This window comes from Suillus bovinus (genome assembly GCF_016758785.1).
Source record: "Suillus bovinus strain UH-Sbo-P2 chromosome Unknown EDB93scaffold_122, whole genome shotgun sequence".
In the NCBI taxonomy this organism is placed as follows: domain Eukaryota; kingdom Fungi; phylum Basidiomycota; class Agaricomycetes; order Boletales; family Suillaceae; genus Suillus; species Suillus bovinus.
Genome location: NW_024542178.1, coordinates 48,100 through 70,636, shown reverse-complemented (window position 1 = coordinate 70,636; position 22,537 = coordinate 48,100). Strand labels below are relative to the sequence as shown.

Sequence of the window (22,537 nt, the reverse complement as noted above, 5' to 3'; positions counted from 1 at the left end):
GATCGCCAACAGATTCGTTCAGACACTCAGCGTCAACAGTTGGATCTACAGGTTGACTAGGTAAATGATTGCGAGATCAAGTGCAGGTTTGTTCTGTTCGTCAGTTATGGTTATGTGCCCGTACATTTACAACTGTTGCTAAGGCCGCCCCTTCGGTCTTACAGTAGCGACTCAGGGAATACGAACGTGGGGTCGATTAAGTCCGAATCAGTGGGAAGCGTTGACGCGTCAAACTGGTAGATTGTTTTGGCCTTATCATTCGTGGTGAGGTTGAAAACTTGAACGGGGATATGATGATCTTATTGCTTTTTGTCCAGCACACAGCTGGCTTATACGTGAACCCTACTCCACCGAATTCCCCAATTATCCGCACATCTAATTCCTATGATTGAACATCACGGAACTCAAGGCACATCCCCAGCCACCGCAAGCTTCTTCGAATCTGTTGAGAACCGAACCGCCCCCGTGCCTCTAAATGGACCAGCTACGAGTTCTCCAGTTTCGAAGCTCCATATTCGCGTTGTAAAATCATCTGATCCGCTCGCCAACAACGTGTTGTCCGCAGAGATATCGATGCAGGTGATCCTCCGTGAGTGTCCTTCAAATGTTCGCACAATCCCCGTCTCAACATCACACGCTTTCAACTCATCTCCACCACTGGCAGTGATAACCCATCGACCATTCCTTGATACTGCTACCGCCCAAACTTGCCCTTTACAAACAACTCGCGCTTCCTCAATTTCCTCACCTACCTTCAGATCCCATTGTCGGGTGGTCTTGTCCCAAGATCCACTGATTATTCGCTGACCGTCTGGATAGTAGGATATAAATTGGACCAAGTCTCCGTGGCCCTTCAAAGTCATCGATGATGTCAGATTCGATGCCGTAGCATTTGCCTTCAACGTCGGGCAGAGGTCATGGCTGTGTCTCTGAGCCAACCTGGTAGTCGAGTACAGGCAAGGTATTCTTTGGATGCGTTGAAATACACAAAGGTGAGGTCTCCCGGTGTCCGTGTATTATATGACTGACGGTAACAGCGATTCGGATACGAGCTTTCTGGTAAATCCAAACATCAAATCCTTCGCGCTGGGGCCGAAGAGAATTTTGGTGTTACCAGGATGTTAGCGCTTTAGCAGCAAAGAACTGAAGGAGTGACGGATCCCTGAATGTGAGTCCTAGGCTCCGCCTGACATATATATACCCTATCTATATCATCACCTGTGCATTGCGCCCGTCATTCTATTCATCGCATTTGCTTCTCCGCCTCACAACCTTGGCAGTCACTGCCACGACTAAAGCATCAAAGCTGTCTTCCTATTCCCACCCAACGATGGGCAAGAAACACTCAAGTACTACTTCCAGTACCCGCTTTATCACTCGTTCGTCGTTTTTGCTTTGAATGGCTGAACGTTTACGAAGACCACCTTTCCTTGCACCTCATATCAAACTGTTCTGAGTACGCACATTACCTTTGAATCTATCAAAGTTCAATGTGTATCTAACACCAACATTCAATGCCGCTCCGCAAAATTCAAGATCAGGATGGAACTTGATCAGACCGCCGTCTGCGCATAAACTGTCGCACAAAAGGTTCTTTCTGGCTTTCAGTATCAGCGACGGTATATGCGCTGATAAGGGAACTCGGGTAATGCATATGCGTGTAGAAAATTGAACGCTTAGAAACGCGAGCTGAATGTTCTATGGATAGCCAGGTCTTGTGCATTTTGAGGTCAGCCCGCTTGAATATGTATAAGCTATGGTATAAGAGGTTGGACGTGACATTCTGATAACTACACAGTCTGCACTTACACTACATCAGATAAATTTGCCGTTTGAACCGACGACAAGTTCTTCGCAAGGCGAAAGGTGTACCATAGTAAACAAGAAATGACGGGTCCGATCAAGGTCTGATAATGAGAAAGTCAGTTAGACCAGTGCTCTCCTGCATCAATCCTGGATGCTAAATTAGATCATAGCAGAATTCGCGAAGAGAATGATTTTTCGTCGACGACAATGATTCTCCCGACTCCAACGACTGCAACCAACCCCATTGCGGCGTGGGTGTCACTAGAGAATACTGGAGTAGGCCTATGTTTAATACACAGGCGTATCTCATTTTATCCATTGTAAATAATTTCTGAACGCGAGATAGTCAAGAATCAACGAGACAGCGAGTAAAATTCATTCCTGATCGCTTCATCAGCTCCATCCGCCGAAGGACGGCCCCAAGGATTAGTAGACCAACATTGCTCTATGAATGGCCAGTATTGTTCGGGGAGCTCAGGATAACGAGATCGAGAGGGCGTTTGCGACTTGGCTATGCAGAGCGTGATGGTACCATCGTTTGTGAGGTGATAATAGGGTACTTTGTTGGTGAGCACCTATGTATGAGTAGACCTTTTCATATTAATGATAGGCCGGAATTAACCCAGACATACCTGCAGCATGACACCACCGAATGAATACATGTCGCTCTGCTCGCTTGGCCGAACTTGAGAGCCATCCTCCCGTTCTACGAGCAGCTCGGGAGCCATCCATCGCACATTTCCTTTGAGCGTGGACGTGTAGGAAGCCTGAGAGGCGCTTATGAACTCGGAGTACATCAAGGAAAGGCCAAAGTCAGCAATACACGCAGTGCCATCACCATGGATCAACACGTTAGGCTGAAGCTCGCGTTTGAATGAAATTGGAAGGATATCGAGAAGATCGAACTTACCCCGTTAAAGTCGCCATGGATGATATTGTTGGCGTGGACTGTGAAGAGTAGTTACAGCTCGGTCCGGTTAGAGAGAAGTTTATGACATACGGTAACGTAGACCAGCTATGATATCTGTTAGCTAAGATTTTCATCAGTTGGGTTTAATATGGATGAATAGAGACTTGCCAGTTTGAATCGTCGAACAAGAGTTAAAGCTGCACCCTCACGCTCCAAATAGAGCGACAAGTTACCATTCTCCGCCCAAAGACTGACTATTGCTGGAAATGGGCCGAAGCCATGGGTATAACCATAGATGCGTAGAATATTTGGATGATTGAGGTTGGCACATATCCTGAATTCACGCATGATCCTCTATGAAATGGCGCGGCGGCCCTGTGGTGTAAGTGAGGAACTCAATCTTCTGGTAAGACACTTGCCTGGATCTTTTTGGTCTTGGTTGGTCCAAGTTGATCATCAATGTACACCTGCAATGTTTTCACGGCGATCTGCAGATGATAAAAAGTTAGATAGATGGACAGACAAAAGATGGTAAACGAACTTTGATGGGGCTAGGATTAATGTGGCAGGTGCATTTCCAGATCTCGCCGAACCCGCCACGAGCAGCAGGGTAGTCTTCATCCTTGATGATATACTCTGAGAGGTCTTGGAACATTGCTTTGAGGTCGTCAGGCTCAACACTAACTGTCTGAGTGCGGGAAGAAGAGAAAAGGTTCCGGAAACCGTTCCGAACCCCAAACCAATGCTTTGCGACTGTAGAAGAGGGTATCTGCGATGGATGGGAAAAGGCTATCACAGGCAAGCTTTCGAGATCTTCTGTGGGTCCTTTTAAGCGTGCAGTGGTCTGTAAGGAAATGTTAGCACACAAAGTGAATGTCTGCGAGGAATGAATACACAGGCCTGAGCAAAGACTTCGGGTGGAATATCGCAGATGTAGATCTTGCGATTATCTTCGGTGTACGCTGTGTAAGCCAGCTGACGTGAGTCGGGTGAGAGTACAAGTATATTGGGACTGTGAACGTCAAAGGAGGCAAGGAGCTGACGGGACTCGAAAGCCCAGAGCTTGATGGTGTGGTCACCAGCGCTGGCGAGGAGAGTATGGTCAAATGACAGTGCTAGGCCGCTGACATACTTGGTGTGCTCTTCGAAACGAGTTCCAACAGTCTGTAGTGTCGATGCGTCAAATTCGTAGACTGAGGGGTCACTGGCAGGCAAACCGAATAGAGCCAGTATGTTTCTGTTGTTGTTTGTCCAGAATATTGGCGTACATGTAAAATTGTCTCCCTTGCCAGTGAGCGTGACATCCAATGTCTGTGATCGAATATCCCAGATTTCAAGGCACAGCCCCGATTTGACTGCAAGCTTCTTGGCATCTGTAGAAAATCGAATTGCGATCACTGAATTGGAACTCTTGAATGGACCGGCCACGAGTTCTCCGGTGTCCAGATTCCATATTCGTGTTGTTTGATCGAATGACGCACTTGCCATCAACGTGTTGTCCTCGGAGATATCAATGCAGTTAATTCTCCCTGCATGTCCTTCAAATATTTTCATAGCCCCAGTCCCGACATCACGAGCTTTTAGCGCAGCCCTGGTCCAACCTCCTCCACCAGTGACAATCCATCGACCGTTCCTTGACACCGCCACTGCATATACAACTCGTTCATAAAAATCGCGCGCTTCCTCGACTTCCTTGCCTGCCTTCAGATTCCATTGCCGAGTGGTCTTGTCCTCAGATCCGCTGATCATTCGCTGGCCATCTGGAAAATAGCATATAGATGTGATCCACTTTGCATGACCTTTCAAAGTTATGCATGGTTCCAGAATCGTGGCTATCTGTGTCGATGAGGAAGACATGGCTACGTCTCCGCGAGCGAAACCGTGAGGTAGTCAGGTAAAAACAAGTTTTCCGACAGTGCAAAGGTCAGAGCTCGCAGTATCGATGTACTACTATCGCTGACAGTGATTTGAAGAATAGGCCACCTGATAAAGCCAACTGTCAGCTCATCCGCACTGGAAGTCCAAATCAGAATTTGGTGTTACCGAGAGGTTAGCAGCAAAGACGTTGGGGAGCAATAAAGTCTTGAATGTAAGAACGGCCTTGCGCACAGCCCTGACACGCCTTTTCCACATGCAGCTGTGCAGGCGCCTAAATAACTTCTCAACCGGTGTCCATTTACATATTTCAAGGTCGACATCACCTTCCAGTCGTACACAGCACAATTGTCGAGAGTGAGAACGTAAAGTGACATGCTGTCTTTGCAACCTGTGAGTAGCCCTAGCGTTGATAATCATGGTCATTTTTAATATTCGACTCCTTTAAGCAGAATTCGATCATCCTTGCGGCAAGTTCGTACAAGGTTTCAAATTCCTTGTCGTCTATAATAGGCTCCTCGACGTTCAATATCGGTCACAAAAGACTGTTGGCTGCCTCAACTCTAACTCGACTCAAGCACCACCTTCATTGAATATATGCAAAGCAAGTCTTGGATTTTTATTTTGCTCGCTAAAACGATAACGTTGAAGTTCGAGTCGCTGTCGAACAGCCCAGATGACATGGGCAAGGCGGCGCCCCCAACCAAATGACCGGTATGCAAGTAGGCTCACCACGATCACTAGAACAGAGCCGTAGACAGAGATGTGTATACAGGCGCTAAGAGGCTCGGCACAGGCCTCGTCGCTGTACGATCTGTTTCATCTTCATTAGCATGCACGAAGGAGATGATAGTACATGCCATTTCAGAATAATTATGAGCCAACCAAGGACCGTTGACGCAGCGCCTGGCACATCATAACCGGGGTGAGAGCATCGGTAAAAGAACTAGCGTGAAACTCACTTGGTCTCTTGGCAGCTCAGGTATAGGTTCTATGGCAGATGACATTCATGACGGAAGGAATGGGAGCACGTTGATGCCTTTCGGAAAAATGCAAGTTAAAATTATTGTGGGTCGTTTGTGACCATAGATGAAATGGGTACTGCTAGTAGTGCAAGAACGCATTCAGGAAAATGGTTTGTTACAAAAGACTGTTGGTTGCCCCGACGCACCAAGTACCTTTATTGTCACACAACAACACCGTTCCTCATCACAGCACAAGCGTGTTCCACGATTACAAGCGAGATCATAGAATGGGCCTACATGAGTACCTAGATCTATTTATCTGGCTGTACCGTAAACAGATTTTTGAATGCGAGGCAGTCAAGAATCACTGAGATCCGGATAGCAAAGCAAATTCATTCCTGATCGTCGTGTCAGCTCCTGCCGCCGAGGGACGGCCCCAAGGATTAGCAGACCAACATTGCTCGATGAACGACCAATATTGCTCAGGAAGCTCAGGATAACGAGATCGAGAGGGTGTTTGCGACTTGGCTATGCAGAGTATGATAGCGGCATCGTTCGTGAGGTGATAATAGGGTGCTTTGTTGGTGAGGACCTATGAGTAGAGCCTTTCATATTAATGAGAGGCCAATATTTACCCGGACTAACCTGCAGCATGATACCGCCAAATGAATACATGTCGCTCTGCTCGCTTGGCCGAGCCTGAGAACCATCCTCCCGCTCTACGAGTAGCTCAGGAGCCATCCATCGCGTGTTTCCTTTGATTGTGGACGTCCAGGATGCCTGGGAGGCGCTTATGAACTCGGAGTACATCAAGGAAAGGCCAAAGTCAGCAATACACGCAGTGCCATCACCATGGATCAACACGTTAGGCTGAAGCTCGCGTTTGAATGAAATTGGAACGATCGATCGATCGATCGAACTTACCCCGTTAAAGTCACCATGGATGACATTGTTGGCGTGGACTGTGAAGAGTCGTTACAGCTCGGTCCGGTGAGAGGAGTCTATGACATACGATATCGCAGACCAGCTATGATATCCGTTAGCTAAGATTTTCATCAGTCGGGTTACGGGATATTCAATATACATGAAGAGAGACTTGCCAGTTGGAATCGCCGAACGAGAGTCAGAGTCGCACCTTGAAGCTCCAAATAGACTGACAAGTTGCCGTTCTCCGCCCAAAGACTGACTATTGCTGGAAATGGGCCGAAGCCATGCGTATAACCATAAATGCGTAGAATATTTGGATGATTGAGGTTGGCACATATCCTGAATTCACGCATGATCCTCTAAAAAGTGGCGTCCTGTGGTGTAAGCGAGGAACTCGATCTTCTGGTGAGACACTCGCCTGGATCTTTTTTGTCTTGGCTGGTCCCAGTCGATCATCGATGTACACCTGCAATGATTTCACGGCGACCTGCAAGATAATAAAAATTTAGATAGATAGAAAGACAAAAGATGGTAAACAAACTTTGATGGGGCGGCTAGGATCAATGTGGCAGGTGCATTTCCAGATTTCCCCGAACCCGCCACGAGCAGCAGGGTAGTCTCCATCCTTGATGATATACTTTGAGAGGTCTTGGAACATTGCATTGAGGTCATCAGGCTCAATGTTATGAGAAGAAAAGACTGTATGAGTGTGGGAAGAGGAGACAAGGTCGCGGGGGTCGGGCAGTGACTGGGATAGCTGTGAAGCTACTGTAAGAGAGTGACTTTGCGATGGAGGGAGAGAAGGTACGGCAGGTGACGTAGTTGTACTTTTGAGATCTTCTGTGGGTCCTTTTGAGCGTGCAATGGTCTGTAAGGGAATGTTAGCACACAAAGTGAATGTCTGCGATGAATGAATACACAGGCCTGAGTCAAGACTTCGGGTGGAATATCGCAGATGCAGATCTTATAATCATCATTTCTGAGATACGTTGTGTAGTAAGCCAGCTGGCGTGAGTCAGGTGAGAGGACAAGGGTATGGTGATCTTCAGCGTCAAAGGAGGCAAGGAGCTGACGGGACTCAAAAGCCCAAAGCTTGATGGTCCTGTCATGAGCAGCGCTGGCCAGGAGCGTATGATCAAATGACAGTGCCAGGCCGGTGACAGACCTGGTGTGCCCTTCGAAGGGAGTACCAACAGTCTTTAGTATTGATGCGTCAAATTCGTAGATTGAGTGGCTACTGGCTGCAGGGAAGCCAAATCCAACCAGTATGTTTTTGTTGTTGTTTGTCCAAAATATTGGCGTATATGTGTGATTTTCTTCTTCCTTGAGTGTGACATCCAATTTCTGTGATGGGACATCCCATATTTCAAGGTACAGCTCCGATCTGACCGCAAGCTTCTTGGAATCTGTAGACATTCGAATTTTGCGCACCAAACTGGAACTCTTGAATGGACCGGCCACCAGTATTCCGGTGTCCAGATTCCATATCCGCGTTGTGTCATCCCATGACCCACTTGCCATCAACGTGTTGTCCTCGGAGATATCAATGCATCTGATAGCGCTTGTGTGCCCTTCGAATCTTTTCACCACCCCAGTCCCAACCTCACAGGCTGTCAGCTCGGCACGACTCGACCATCCACCACCTGTGACAATCCATCGACCATCCCTCGACACCGCCACTGCAGATACCTCTGGCTTGTAAACACCTCGCACTTTCACAATTTCCTTGCCCGCCTTCACATTCCATTGCCGAGCGGTGCGGTCCCAGGATCCGCTGATTATTCGCTGGCCGTCTGGAAAATAGGACATAGATGTGATCATTTTTTTATGACCTTTCAAAGTTATGGATGGTTTCAGAATCGATTTCTTATTTGTCGACCTAGAAGCCATGGCTACGTCTCCGCAAGCGAAACCGTGAAATAGTCAGGTATGAACAAATTTTCCGAGAGTGCAAAGGTGAGAGCTTGCAGTATCGATGTACTACTATCGCTGACAGTGATTTGAAGAATAGGCCACCTGATAAAGCCAACTGTCAGCTCATCCGCACTGGAAGTTCAAATCAGAATTTTGTGTTACCGAGAGGTTAGCAGCAAAGACGTTGGGGAAGAATAAAGTCTTGAATGTAAGAACGGCCTTGCACACAGCCCTGACACGCCTTTTCCACATGCAGCTGTGCAGGCGCCTAAATCATTCCATTCATCACATTGGTTTATCTTCGCTTCTCGCCTCACTGCCATTAGTATCATCAGCGCGTCAAATCTCCTTTTCTAACCCCAACTTCATCGTCGTTCATTTGTCGATTTCGTTTTGGCTCGGCCACCTAATATTCCTATTAAATTGCTCTGATTACGCGCAGGCATCCCATCCAGCCTTCTTCGTAACTTCTCAACCGGTGTCCATCTACAGATTTCAATGTCGACATCTAGGTTGTGGACGGCCAGTCGTACACAACATTGTTGAGAGTGATAACGCAAAGTGACACGCTATCTATTCAGAGACGACATTTTCTCGTTTCCGCAGTGACTGGCAGTGCCACGCCTGACCGGAAAAAACAGTTATCTTTCTTCAACTTGAAATGACCTATTATGTAGCATGTTTGTGGATATCGTTAGAAACTTTGAGCCTGGCATTGCAAAGTTAAACAAAATGCACAGCCTAGCTTCAGGGTAGTCACATGTCACATGTCACATCCGGGCGGCGCGGCTTCGCAGTATTCGAATTCTCTTAGGCTACAACGTGCTTCTGCAAGTTGCACAAATCTGACGCCCACTGCAAATGATGCACAGGTTATGCGTGGCGCGATATCCTGCAAGTCACTTATGTCCTATTGACATCATCAGCGCTGTGGCAGGGTGTGGATGCCACATGCATGCCGTGATCCCCTCACTTAATATAAGCCATCGGGACCTCACAAGTTCTGCAGTATTTTCGTGACCTCCAGCACACATCTTATTCTCAAGTGTTGGTTGAAATCCATCCCTTATCCACATGTCAAGATCCGTCCCTGGCCATTTCAACGACTACCCTCCACCCTTAGGAGAGGGACTCAGTCATTCAGAACACCCCCAGGACACAGGACATAAAAACCCCGTGATCAGTGAAACGCTACAAGTCGTCGTCAATAGTATGTGTTACACTTATCTTCATTTACCACGTACCAAAGATTTCCCAAAGCACTCCTGGCGGTACTTTATCTCGTCGTTACTCTCTTGTTTTGTTTCGCGTTAGACTCTGTGTCAGACCCGCCCAATGATAGCCTGCAAGCATTAGGCGGGGAGCCGGGCCAACCAGAACAACCTCAGGATTCGGGAGAGACAAACCTGGTGACCAGTGAAATGTTACAAGTCGCCATCAACAGTATGTGTCATCTACCTTCACTCAGCACGTATTGCCCATGATTTCCCATGACAGATTCCCTGTCGGATCCACTCGATGATGCCCTCCCAGTCATGGATGAGGAGCCAAGCCTCTCAGAACACACACAGGACTCGGGAGAGATACACCTCAGTGGAGTGCAACAAGTCGTCATTACTTGTATGTATCATCTATCTCTATCCAGCTCGTATTGACGATTTCCCTCAAGCCATTCGTGCAACCGATCTCGCTCTTGGTCTCCAACGGATTCCCGCTGGCTTCCATGTGGTAGTCAAGGTTGACGGTGCTGAATATCGAACAAGCAATAAATCTGCACACGTGGATCAAGCTGTCATCGAATGGCACGAGCGCATTCTTCTGTAAGTGGTCTTCAACCCCGTTTGTCTTGCAAGTATTGAGAAAGACTCGAGGCCGTGTGAGCCATCTTCTAAAACTCTGGTCAGCGTGTATGCATCATTTGAATTGGGTGTCATGCTCTGTCACGGAGAACTCCTCCGCACATTCGAGATCTCTGTTGGAGAATTGCTGGATCGCAGCGAAAGGTCTCATCGTCAGTATTGTCCATTGCAAATAACGCCTGACAGATGCTAACAACTATCACAGCCATAATATTTCAACCGAAGCAGGAGGAAGTCGTATCCGCTTGTACTTCACTGTTCATGGTGGTGGGGCAGCGGCTTTCTGACCAAAACGACGGTGGAATTCTTTGTCCCCTTACTACCGTGAGTGATCAATGCAGTCCGGGATTCTGATGCTGATCGCTGTAATCTGTAGCTTACATCTCGCGATATGGATGCGTTAGCTCAAAGCACGGATGCCGGACATCGTCTTCTCGCACGATACCGCAGGACGCAGAACGACAATGATCTCGACCAATCCATAAATCACTTCCAATGCGCCTCAGATCTCTGCCCTGTGGATCATCCCTACCGCCCTGCAGCAATGTTCAATCTAGCTACTGCGAAGTTCATTAGTTGCCAAGCTAATGGAAGATACCTCGACCTCTACATACCTATCTCACTTTTTCAAGACGCACTTGTTTTGTATCCCACCGGTCATCCGGACCGACCCACCACCCAACTCCATCTTGCCGTTTCTCTGCTCTCTCGCTGCGCAAGGCGGGGATCTCAAACAGATGCCGACACAGCTGAAGAGTTACTGAGCGAAGTGCTGGATGTCTGTCACGTCAACAGTCACATTTACAGAGCAGCTTTGATTGCAATGGAAACATTTGCTCTGCATCCTGCTGGAAGCATTGATGCAAGTGATCTTCAGCAGGAGCAGCCTGCCGCACCCATACTCCCGTTATCGCCAGATCAGCTTTTTCACCGAGCACAGAGGTGTTTGCAGAGAAATGAACTCCATGCCTTAGATGAAGTGATATCCCTTCATTATGAGGTACTGGGATACTACAATACTGGACATGCTTACCGAGGGCAACTGCTATGTAATCTGTCTGTAATTCTGGAGACTCGCTTCAAGCGTCGAGGCAATGGCAAAGACTTGGATGAGGCCATCGCACTTCACACGGAAGCGCTGGCTTTGCTCCCGGTCGGTCACGCAGATCGGTCGATGTCGTTAAATAACCTCGCTCTTCAATTCTCCTCTCGCTTTGAGCACCGAGGCAACGACGAAGACGTGGATCAGGCTATCGCACTTTTCAGGGAAGCGCTGGCCTTGCGCCCGGTCGGTCACACATGTCGGTCCGCGTCATTAAATAACCTCGCTCTTCAACTCTCCTCCCGCTTTGAGCACCGAGGCAACGAGGAAGACTTGGATCAGGCTATCGCACTTCACATGGAAGCGCTGGCCTTGCACCCAGTTGGTCACACAAATCGGTCCGGGTCACTACATAACCTCGCTCTTCAACTCTCCTCCCGCTTTAAGCACCGAGGCAACGACGAAGACTTGGATCAGGCTATCGCACTTTTCAGGGAAGCGCTGTCCTTGCACCCAGTCGGTCACCCAAATCGGTCCATGTCATTAAATAACCTCGCTCTTCAACTCTCATGCCGCTTTCAGCACCGAGGCAACGATGAAGACTTGGATCAGGCTATTGAACTTCACAGGGAAGCGCTGACCTTGCTCCCGGTCGGTCACACAGATAGGTCAATGTCATTAAATAACCTAGCGACTCAACTCTCCACCCGCTTTGAGCACCGAAGCAATAGAGAAGACCTCGAGGAGTCACGAGAGAACCTCCGTTGTGCATTGGCTCTGATGATGCAACATGATCCTCTTCAATTACTGGTCCATAGGTCGCTGGCTAGAGTTAGTTTGTTGTTCCATCGTTCAAACCTTGGCGATACTGGCGCAGGTGAAGACACTGATTGTCTGAATGCTGCTATGTATCATTTCAAGGCAGCAGCAAATTCCGTCCCTGGAGGCTTGCTATCCCGCCTGCGAACAAGTCTGCTCTGGGTTGATGAAGCTTCTCAATATTCACATCCCGCTGAACTGGAGGCATATGCAACTTCCATGCAACTTCTGGATGCTTATATGTCTACAACATCTTCCGTATCGTCTCGTCACAATATCATGAAGGACTTCCCACGTACCCTTGCCGTTGATGCTGCATGCTGTGCTCTTCGTAGTGGTGATGTGTGTCGCGCTGTCGAGTTGTTGGAACAAGGCAGGACTATCATCTGGACCCAGATGACACGACTCCGCACCCCTCTTGACAGTCTCCAGACTCACGGCGATCATGCAGTACCCCTGATGAAGAGATTCAGAGACCTCAGCTCCCTCCTCGATAAACCTCCTGCGAACTATTCGGAAGGAAACTCGAGAGTAGATAGAGAAGCAGAGGAAAGTCGGTACAGACGTCTAGTGGCGGAGTGGAATAGAGCTGTAGAAGAGATCCGGAAGATCGAAAGCTTCTCCCGCTTCCTCCTCCCCCCCTTATTCTCTGACCTTCAAGATGCAGCTCGTGATGGGCCTATCATCGTGCTCATCGCAAGCGAGGCTTCGTGTCACGCCATTATCATCCCGCACAAGCAACCTCCAACTAGCATTCAACTTCCTACCGATTGGCAGAAACTCGTCAAATTAGTACCAGAACTCCGAGAGGCAGCTCAAAAAGAGGCCGGTCCTAAAGGGAACCAAACAGCGCTGATAAAAGCTTTGAGACAGTTGTGGGACGGTGTGGTCGGCTCGGTGGTCGAAAGTCTGGGCGGAATCGCACGACCAGGTTCCCGAATATGGTGGTGCCCAACGTCTCTCTTCAATTTCTTGCCATTACATGCTGCTGGCGAGTACAGGCCAAAGGGAAAATCCCTTTCGCAGCAGTATATCTCTTCATACACGCCATCGCTCACCGCGCTGATCAAGGCTCGCAGAAGTCATGACAGGTCCTTGTCGGTGCCCTTCGTGGCCATTGGCCAGGATTTCCCAGCCGGTGCCTCATTCACTTTGGATGCTGTGGAACCTGAGCTGGAGTTGGTGCGGGGACTTTTGCCCCCTCCCCCTACTGTTTCCTTCTCCAAGGTTACCAGCGTGGATGCCACGAGATCGAGAGTAATGTGTGCGTTGCGGGAAAATACTTGGCTCCATCTCGCATGTCACGGGACACAGAAAGTTGACGAGCCCTTCAAATCAGCCTTTCTTATGCGCGACCTGCCGCTTTCACTCCTCGATATCACGCAAATGGATCTGTCTCGGCATGAATTTGCATTTCTTTCTGCCTGTGAAACCGCCGTCGGTGTCTTTACAACACCCGACGAAGTGATACACTTAGCGGCTGGCCTGCAATTTGCCGGGGTTAACAGCGTCGTGGGGACGATGTGGAAGGTCACCGACAGTACCGTGCAGCACTTAGTCAAGGCATTCTACAAAAACTTATGCGGGGATGGTCCAATGAATTCCAAACGAGCTGCCTGGGCGCTGCACCGAGCGGTCCAGTCGTTGGCTTGTGATGAAGACATTATAATACCCTTGGACCAGCGCATAGTGTTCGTGCATATTGGCATATGATCAATTCCGTGCGTCCTCCCACCTTGTTGATTGAAGCATTCTGATGACTTTGCATGTAGCATCCAGTCATAGCCATGCCCAAGGAGTTCGATATTGCAGATTTTGAGACTGTATACCTACAGGATATCTACACCTAATTTGGACTCCAATTTTTATTTTACACTTTGTTGCCTCGCCGAAGCTAACTGATCTGAAAATGTACACTCAATTCGTATTGTACGCGTGTTCTGATACAGAGTTTTACCGCTGGCATACCCGGACCCCTACAATGCTGAGCGCTGATGTACTATAACAGTCACTATTGAATTGTCTCGGCACCGTTTAAGTCGCAATTTCTCATGTCCACAACAACCGTTCCCAGAATTCAAAATCTATCCGGCACGCTATCTTGCAGCTTAACGTGTGAGCAAAAATGTTCTCATCTCTATTATTGTTTGCAAAATAGCTTCACTTACCATAACTGCCACCATTTTTGACAAAAGTTGGTGTACTCATCACCAGTGTCGAGCTGAAGGTTGAAAGGGTGGAGGTTGGCTGCATTGACCTCCTCGACCTTTTCCTTGTCCCCTTTCAAAGATTCTTCTGACTGTTGCGAGTTCATAAGGAACAAGGCGGGACAAAAAATACTGGGCCAGATGGATGGCGGCTTGCCGAGGAAGAATCAGAACGCCATCCACCTTCAAGTTGTATCATTAATATATAATCGTACATGAAGATAAACGTGAGTTAACTAGAGCAAAGCAACGTTTCCACTGTTGAATGGGTGGGTCCACGAATAAATTTGAATGTGACTTACGTGTATACTTCTCCGAACCCTAGTGTTGCTGCCATTCTGCCAGGGACAATTAACACACCTTTTCTTCGTCCGTACCCTAGTGCATGAAATTGAATGTGACTCACGTGTGTGCTTCTCCGAACCCTAGTAGTCACCTAGTGTTGCTGCCAGTGGCAATGGCCTGGTCAAGCGGCTGGAGGCCCGAGGGCATTTGGAAGAAGCAGAGATACGATGACCTGGTATGTGCTCTCACCACGGCTACTTTCAGAATATCTCGATCCTAAGGTATCCGAGCCGCTGTCTATTACGTAATAATCTATTGATTTTTATTGGTCTTTGTGGCGCTGGCACATAATCTGCGAGAATTTTTTGTCATCTTGCAGCTTAACGTGTGAGCAGAAACGTTCTCATCTCTATTTTGCATTCAGTACGTGTTCTGATACAAAGTTTTATCGCTGGCATACCCGGACCCCTACAATGCTTTCTCACCTGATGTACTACACTATTGAATCGTCTGGGCACCGTTCAAGTCACAACTTTTCGTGTCCACGACAACCGTTCCCATACACGACCCCCAAATCCATGCAGTGTCAGCAGTCTCAGAGTCGAATATGGCTTGTGCACTAAGAGAACCAACAACCAGAAATGCTAGGAGAAGGATCGCCAACAGATTCGTTCAGACACTCAGCGTCAACAGTTGAATCTACAGGTTGACTAGGTGAATGATTGCGAGATCTTTAAGTCAAGTGCAGGTTTGTTCTGTTCGTCAGTTATGGTTATGTGCCCGTACATTTATAACTGTTGCTAAGGCCGTCCCTTCGGTCTTACAGTAGCGACTCAGGGAATACGGTATTAGCGTAGTATTCGTCTCTTCAAACATGACACTATTAAATATCATCGTGATGAGGGTCTGCAAGTGTTTGTTTGAGTGCAAGGCAGGAAAAGGATTCTCAAATACTTACTCCTCTCGACATTTTCTCCAATGTTGTCCATGTGCCATGCGGCTCAAATCAATCTCTGGACCTCCTCTAGGTACCACTAAGGCAGTCCGAGGGCAATAAAATGCATGTCGAGAAGCAGGCGGCACCCAGAACAAGAGTCTGCGGTTGAGTCCTACCACCCACCCACTGTCGTGATTCAGGTCAAAGGTAGTCGAACTGTGATCATCATGGGATGCTGCCTGCACCATCTCATCTGTGTTGCACAGCGCGTGAGTAGAATTGGATGAGAAGCGAATGAGTTGTTTGTTCTGAGTGCTAGGTGTCATGGTGGTGGCCTCGATGGGGTGCACGCGATATTCATCTGGGGACATTGTATGACCTGACTTGACACACTGTTGCAAGGGCTTCTCAACCACTGCATCCCACAGCCGTACGGTAGAATCCCAAGAACTAGTTACGATGCGAGTGCCGTCGGGCGAGAATGAGGCTGAGCTAGTGGCACTGGTGTGCCCTCGCAAGGGTTCACCAAGGGGCAACCTGGTCGCCGCATCCCATAACCGGACAGTATTGTCCCGAGAAGCGGTCACGATGCGAGCACCATCCGGTGAGAATGAGACTGAGGTAACATAATTGGTGTGCCCCAGCAATGGCGGGCCAACTGGCTTCTGCGTTATTGTATCCCACAGGCGGACAGTGTTGTCCCAAGAACCGGTCACAATGCGAGTGCCATCTGGAGAGAATGAGACTGATGTAACCACGCTAGTGTGCCCCAGCATGGGCCCACCAACTGGCTGCCTGGTTGTTGTATCCCACAGGCGGACAGTGCTATCCCAAGAACAAGTCGCGATGTGAGCCCCGTCCGGTGAGAATGAGACTGACCTAACCGGACCAGTGTGCCCCAGCAAGGGCTCACCAATAGGTTGTCTCGTCACTACATCCCACAGCCGAATAGTTTTGTCCCAAGAACCAGTCACAATGCAAGTACCATCCGGCGAGAATGATGCTGAACTAACAAACTTCGTGTGTCCCTCCAAGGGCTCACCAACTGGCTTCATCGTCGCTGTATCCCACAGCCTGGCCGTGCGATCCCAAGACCCAGTCACGATGCGAGTGCCATCCGGTGAGAATGAAATTGATGAAACTACGGCAGTGTGTCCTCGCAAGGGCTCGCCGACTGGCTGGCCCGTCACTGCATCCCACAGCTGAACAGTTGTGTCGTAAGAAGCAGTTGCGATAAGAGAACCATCTGGTGATAATGAGGCTGAGGCAACTCGTTTAGTGTGGCCACGCAAGACCCCACCAACTGGCTGGCCCATTGCTACATCCCATAGTCGCGCAGTCTTGTCCCGAGAACCAGTGACGATGTGAGTCCCATCCAACGAGAATGAAACCGAGTGAACCCAATCGGTATGCCCCTCCAAGGGCTCTCCGACTGGCTGCCTTGTCGCCACATCCCACAGGCGGACTGTGTGATCCCAAGACCCGGTCACAATGCGAGTGACATCTGACGAGAATGAGACTGATGAAACCGCGTCAGTATGCCCCCTCAAGGGCTCACCAACTGGCTGGCTTGTGACTGCATCCCACAACTGGACAGTCGTATCGTAAGAAGCACTCGCGATGAGAGTGCCATCCGGTGAGAATGAGACTGAGCTAACAACGTTGGTGTGCCCCAGTAAAGGCTTACAGACTGGCAGCCTTGTCGCTGCATCCCACAGTTGGACAGTGTTGTCCCGAGAACCAGTTGCGATGCGAGTGCCATCCGGCGAGAACGAGACTGATGTAACGATTCCAGTGTGCCCCTGCAAGGGCTCACCGACTGGCTGGCCTGTCAATACATCCCACAGCTGGATGGTCTTATCGTAGGAACCGGTCACGAGGCGAGAGCCATCCGGAGAGAATGAAACTGAGGAAACTCGATCAGTGTGCCCCCGCAAGGGCTCGCCGACTTGCTGGCCTGTCAATGCATCCCACAGCCGGATGGTGTTATCCCAAGAAGCAGTCGCGATGCGAGCACCGTCCGGTGAAAACGAAACTGAGCTAACATAATTGGTATGCCCCAGCAAGGGCTTACCAACTGGCTGTCCCGTCGCTGCATCCCACAACCGAACAACGTTATCCCAAGAACCAGTGACGATGCGGGTGCCATCCGGTGAGAACGAGACTGACCTAACCGGACCAGTGTGCCCCCTGAGCACGTTCTGGACAGCTGGCCAGCTCATGTGACGCCCAGATGCCACACAAAGAGTACTCGGAAACCGTGCGGAATGTTTTCGTGATAGCGGAGAATCGGCAGGCGAGAATGGGAGTGCTGATACATACAAATGTGGCGTGCTGTGTAAAATGATGCCGCTGAAAACTTGAATGAACCTCTGGACGTCCATTGCAATCGACGAAATATCTTTGAATCCAGAATGGCCCTGCAGTTGTGCATGAGAACTTTATCTGTCCAGTGAACATGTGCTCACCTTCAGCCACTGAGAAATCAACGGAAGGGCAGAAACTGCACCGCTAAGCGCATTAATAAGGCCGAGCAACTCGATCCAAAACAGCAGTCGCTCGTGGTCGAAGAACGATTTTACTTCTTGCGCAAGCTCCATGTCGAATATTGTGGTTCGTACGTGCATCATCCAAAATCGACTGGAATAGGACAGATGAGGTGGGATGCATTGTTCAATTCGTTCTTGCAGCCCTATATCTTCGGAATTTGGGATATACGAAGATTTCATATCACAGATGTTGAAGCGAAGACCACGTTCCATCACTCGAAGTGACGCAAATGCAAGGTCGCGTTGCACCTTCGAAACGCCGATGAAAAACTCTCCACCCCATACGTTGTCCGTTAGGAAATCGCGGAAGGATGCGTGAAGGGGTCGGATTGGGGAATTCGAGTTGGTGATGCCGCTGAGAAGGGATCCCATGGATTTTACCGTAAGCCCCACGTCGTAATGGTCCTCTTGCATCGGAAAATGGCACCTCATGGCATTCAGGGAAGTTAATGGAAGGGGTTCGGCTGTGCCTAGTATTTGTCCCATAACTGAGCGGAATCTCGCTATTGCCGTCGAACGCAGTTTCTGCGAATGGTGCACTCTGGTAGATGTATTCTGCTGCAATATATCTGTTAAAATGAGGCGATACATGTCGTACAGCAGCATGCTTCTCTCAGCAGGATCGCGTGACACCAAAGCGTCGAAACATTCAACTGGAGATGATCCAACGAGGGGTTCTTTGACGTATCCACAGGCGAGACGAGCCCACTCGAAAAGTCCATCAGCTTTCTCAGCGAGGACGGCTAGATCTCTGCCCTGCAAGTCCAACTCTTCCAACTCCTTGGATATATAAGCATGTATGTCGTGCTCTGCGACTGCTTGTGGAATTTCGTCCATAGACATCTTCTGAATGTGCGGAGCACCTAGAAGTTCAGCTTGAATGTCAGGGAGCGGGCGAGATGTAACAATGATCTTGAAGTTACGTGGGAGGTCGTTGATTCGAGGGACGGCCAGTTTTCCGGAAAGAATACGGAGAAGGTGGCGACGTGTCTCGACACTGCCACTTTCGTCTAATGCATCAATGACGATCACAACAGGCCCTGCATTTGATGCCGAAAGCTGCCCTATCGGTTCCATCAGAAGCTTTTCCCACTGCTGGACAACATCCACCGTGTTCTTGAGGGCGCTCTCAGCCTGAACTACATTTGCCAATGCTCGTTTCATTCCTGGATCACGGTCGGCCAGGTCGCGCGCAATGGTGGAAAAAATCTTTTCATGTCGACGGTCTGCTTCTCGGTGACGGTCAAAACAATAACAGGAACCAAGCCCTCCCACGTCGTGGAACCAAGTAGCAATAGTGTGGGCAATAGCTGATTTTCCCTTGCCTGCAGGACCATATAACCACAGTACGCGTGGAACATCATCTCCAGTGCTGTTGACCCAGTCCGTGATCTGGGAGAGGATTTCGGTGCGTGTCCCTTGGAGGCATTGTTTTGTGGTATCTAGTCCTGCACCCGTCGCGCAACTCATACCACTGAGGTTCACGTCATCGCCTGAAGAGGCATGAATAAATGTCAAGTCAATGCACAAAATGCTGACCTGTTTGGTGGATGAAGAGGGATACGTCCCGAATGACTTGGTCGCGGAAATTCTGCATCAGTGTATCCAACACGTTATTGTACTTCTCAATCGTATTGTTTGTTTCCGAAATGATGTTCTTTCCGAGTCGGGTCCCTATATAAGATTGAGAACATGTAAAGTGCAATGACTTATTAGAGGCTCACAAAAGTTCCTCCTCTCCGCGTAATCGCTGATAAAATGTGCACATTCAAGGGTTTGTTGAGATATCTGTCCGACGATAGCACGCATCGACGAAATCTGATTGAGTGTCTGGTCTTGTGTCATGAAGCTGTAAACCTGACTCAATTTCTCGAGAAGCTGAAGTACTGCTTTATCGCGATCCGCTTGAGCAAGAATAATCTGCATGAATGACGACTGAGCAAAATAACAATGAGCATGAAACTAATGTACCTGTGATGCACAAGACAACACCCCCAACGCCATCTTTGCATATGGATGTACCTATGAAACGTGATTAGTTCGTTTCGTATCGAGAAGAAGGATCCATACATCTGCTAGCTTCCCAATAACGGAATCAAATATCCTAAGGGGTCCAAGATATGTGGCGGCGAGATTGTCTGCAGTATCAAGACCTGTTGGCACATTTTGGGCGACATCCGCCACAGTTTCCGCATGTCCCAAGAGTGGATGCATGCGCTGTGCATCTTCTTTGGCACTCCGAAGTGCTGATTGGGGATCAATACTTTGTTTCACCATCGAAGGCCCAGGGGCAACCTGAATCTGCATGAACATCAAAATTTAGACAGCGCAGAGACTAAAGAGCAAGTTTGAGTACCCACCTGGATATTCGAGGTTAACGAAGCAAGTTCATGATCACCGTTTGAGAGAACAGGGTTAGGGTTGCGGATTGAACCCTTTGAGCGCTTTTGCACAATCTCAGCCTTATTCCAGACGCTAGAGGTATCCTCTTGACTCACAGACATCCTTTTTATATCATCCTTGAACTTGCCCAGAAATCGACAGACTTTGCCACGGGGTCGGCCCTAGACCAAAGATGTAGAGTTAATGCTCAACATTTCAAGTGCATGAGCAAGCAACCTTCACATACCGAGCCATTACCAGCTATTGAGCTGCGAAGTTCTGGAGGAGCTGGCCTCAAATTTGTCGACTGATCATCTTTATCCATGGTAAGTTATTAGTTAACGATTGGGATAGGCGACGGTAGGTGGTTGAAGTGGTTATAGTCGGGAAAGCGAGGATGACACGTACATTACATCAAATAACAGCATGCTCCTGGTCACAAACCTCGAGGCATACATAATATTTGCTACAGTTTTGACCTCAAAAACTTCAAAAAGCGTTAGATGGGCGCTGACGGACGTCACTAAGTGGAGCATCACACCGAGACATGCAGACGCTCGGGAGTCCCCTTCAATTTGAACCTTAGTTTGCTGAAGATTGATCAAGACATTAACTTTACTTAGTAGCACAGACTCCCACAAACATTATGTAGTCGGCCACCATTCTCGGTGCTTGCATACCAGCGTCTATCGTGCCGGCCGTATCCACGCCAACGAACGAGGTATTGGAATCCGCGACCGCGTGTTCTTTTGTCTAGCAGCTCCTCGGTCTCCCATTCTTCGGCACCTGTTGGTGTGCATTCAAGTTGGTCTTGGCCTTTGCAACTCTCGTGAAGGGTATAGGTCGGCTTTGTGCCGTCCAATCTGCTCAATTCAGAGATGAGTCACTGTCGATTGTACGAGACTGTACTGCCACTTATCCGAGGCACACGCTGATTGCCGAAGCTTGTTGAATTTTGTTAGACCTAATTCGATTGCTCAAGTCGACATTTGAAACCAACATGGAAATACGCGTGCAGCATGGCCTGAACGAACGGCCTGAGCCCTCCTCTCCCGGACTTCACCCTCAGTCCCCATGTTCCTACCTGCATCTTCCTTCTCATAAATGTACATCCGCTGACATCTCGTAGTTTTGTCCTTCACACCCGTTCGTAGTGTCTACCCTTCCCTGACGCTGAAGGCCGTCATTCTACATGCTTACGACGATCAAAACGGCGCATTGTTTGATGTAAGTTACGTTGTCTCTATTGTTAGCTTTTGCTGACGGAACGCTGTAGTCCTTCGTGGACTGTGAGACTGCTCTGAGTGTTCAATGCACAGAGACGAGTCACGCACGGTTGTATGACACGCGCCTCGGATGAACCCTGCGGAATCAAGGACGGATCTAATAGTACTCTTGCGGACAGTAGGGGACGAGATCATCCTACCTTATCGTCAATGTACTCGAGCACGTCCTTAAAGTAAAGCATCGTTCTCGAATCTGGCTGTGTGTATTCACGTCTATTCCTCTCGGAGTTCATGCAGCTAACCCCTTTCAAACAAAGGCAGATCACGCTGGGAAGGAGTCGTGCCTGGAGGATCTCTACATCTGTTCTTACACACCGACACTTCCGGCTTTGATCAGATGAAGAAACATGTTGCTTTGTTCTTCATGGCGATCGGACAACGTCAACCGGGTGCAGGGAAAAGCAAGGCGCTCTCGGCTGTAGGCAGCGAGCTTGAGCTTGTCCATAAGCTCATCGGTGTGTAGTACTACGTTGTATTGCTATCGTCTGGTACATATTTACAAGTTATTTATCTATGGTCCTCTTGCATGTTGTCGTCGACCCTGCACTTAGGACATGGCATCATGGCAACGACTTCAAGGACAAGTACATCTGAAGAAAGAAAGTTACACAGCGGCCACGCCCAATCATGATTTGCGGCAATTCACCTGAATGATTGACTTCTTGCCAATGTAGACCTCAGCGAGGAGGAAGGTACACTATGTTCTGTTTCTACCTTTGTGGCTTCGTGCCAAAAAAGTCGTCATAGATCTTCTATGATTGGTATGTGTTATAG

General features: G+C 48.8%; 6 protein-coding genes across 6 annotated transcripts; 2 read left to right on the top strand and 4 right to left on the bottom strand.

Annotated features, from left to right (window-relative positions):
• Nucleotides 1-1,941: 1,941 nt before the first annotated feature.
• EDB93DRAFT_145909 (kinase-like domain-containing protein) lies at nt 1,942-3,132 on the bottom strand. Its single transcript, XM_041455512.1, has 5 exons — nt 2,885-3,132; nt 2,807-2,837; nt 2,717-2,754; nt 2,439-2,663; nt 1,942-2,381 (listed from the first exon to the last, which is right to left on the bottom strand). Exons 1-5 carry the CDS (start codon nt 3,062-3,064, stop codon nt 2,160-2,162), a joined length of 696 nt encoding a protein of 231 aa, XP_041301571.1. The 5' UTR covers nt 3,065-3,132; the 3' UTR covers nt 1,942-2,159.
• Nucleotides 3,133-5,920: 2,788 nt separating this feature from the next.
• EDB93DRAFT_1234726 (kinase-like domain-containing protein) lies at nt 5,921-7,211 on the bottom strand (the record flags this gene model as incomplete). The annotated part of the gene is made up of 7 exons (XM_041451341.1): nt 7,025-7,211; nt 6,902-6,970; nt 6,675-6,842; nt 6,569-6,599; nt 6,481-6,518; nt 6,202-6,426; nt 5,921-6,148 (listed from the first exon to the last, which is right to left on the bottom strand). The coding sequence occupies exons 1-7, from the start codon at nt 7,139-7,141 to the stop codon at nt 5,921-5,923; spliced, it is 876 nt and encodes a 291-aa protein (XP_041301570.1). The 5' UTR covers nt 7,142-7,211.
• Nucleotides 7,212-10,647: 3,436 nt separating this feature from the next.
• On the top strand, nt 10,648-14,104 carry EDB93DRAFT_1234719 (TPR-like protein; the record flags this gene model as incomplete). Its single annotated transcript, XM_041451340.1, has 4 exons — nt 10,648-10,950; nt 11,329-12,064; nt 12,224-13,838; nt 13,890-14,104. The coding sequence occupies 3 exons, from the start codon at nt 10,648-10,650 to the stop codon at nt 13,828-13,830; spliced, it is 2,646 nt and encodes an 881-aa protein (XP_041301569.1). The 3' UTR covers nt 13,831-13,838; nt 13,890-14,104.
• A 1,293-nt stretch (nt 14,105-15,397) lies between these two features.
• Nucleotides 15,398-16,773, bottom strand: EDB93DRAFT_145820 (WD40-repeat-containing domain protein). The gene is made up of 2 exons (XM_041455511.1): nt 16,431-16,773; nt 15,398-16,371 (listed from the first exon to the last, which is right to left on the bottom strand). Exon 2 carries the CDS (start codon nt 16,320-16,322, stop codon nt 15,564-15,566), a length of 759 nt encoding a protein of 252 aa, XP_041301568.1. The 5' UTR covers nt 16,323-16,371; nt 16,431-16,773; the 3' UTR covers nt 15,398-15,563.
• Nucleotides 16,774-19,720: 2,947 nt separating this feature from the next.
• Nucleotides 19,721-21,015, bottom strand: EDB93DRAFT_1340734 (uncharacterized protein; the record flags this gene model as incomplete). The annotated part of the gene is made up of 7 exons (XM_041455459.1): nt 20,725-21,015; nt 20,456-20,659; nt 20,166-20,396; nt 20,067-20,117; nt 19,953-20,030; nt 19,820-19,845; nt 19,721-19,769 (listed from the first exon to the last, which is right to left on the bottom strand). The coding sequence occupies exons 1-7, from the start codon at nt 20,800-20,802 to the stop codon at nt 19,721-19,723; spliced, it is 717 nt and encodes a 238-aa protein (XP_041301567.1). The 5' UTR covers nt 20,803-21,015.
• Nucleotides 21,016-21,477: 462 nt separating this feature from the next.
• On the top strand, nt 21,478-21,837 carry EDB93DRAFT_1256434 (uncharacterized protein; the record flags this gene model as incomplete). Its single annotated transcript, XM_041453946.1, has 3 exons — nt 21,478-21,553; nt 21,607-21,704; nt 21,754-21,837. The coding sequence occupies 3 exons, from the start codon at nt 21,478-21,480 to the stop codon at nt 21,835-21,837; spliced, it is 258 nt and encodes an 85-aa protein (XP_041301566.1).
• Nucleotides 21,838-22,537: the final 700 nt, after the last annotated feature.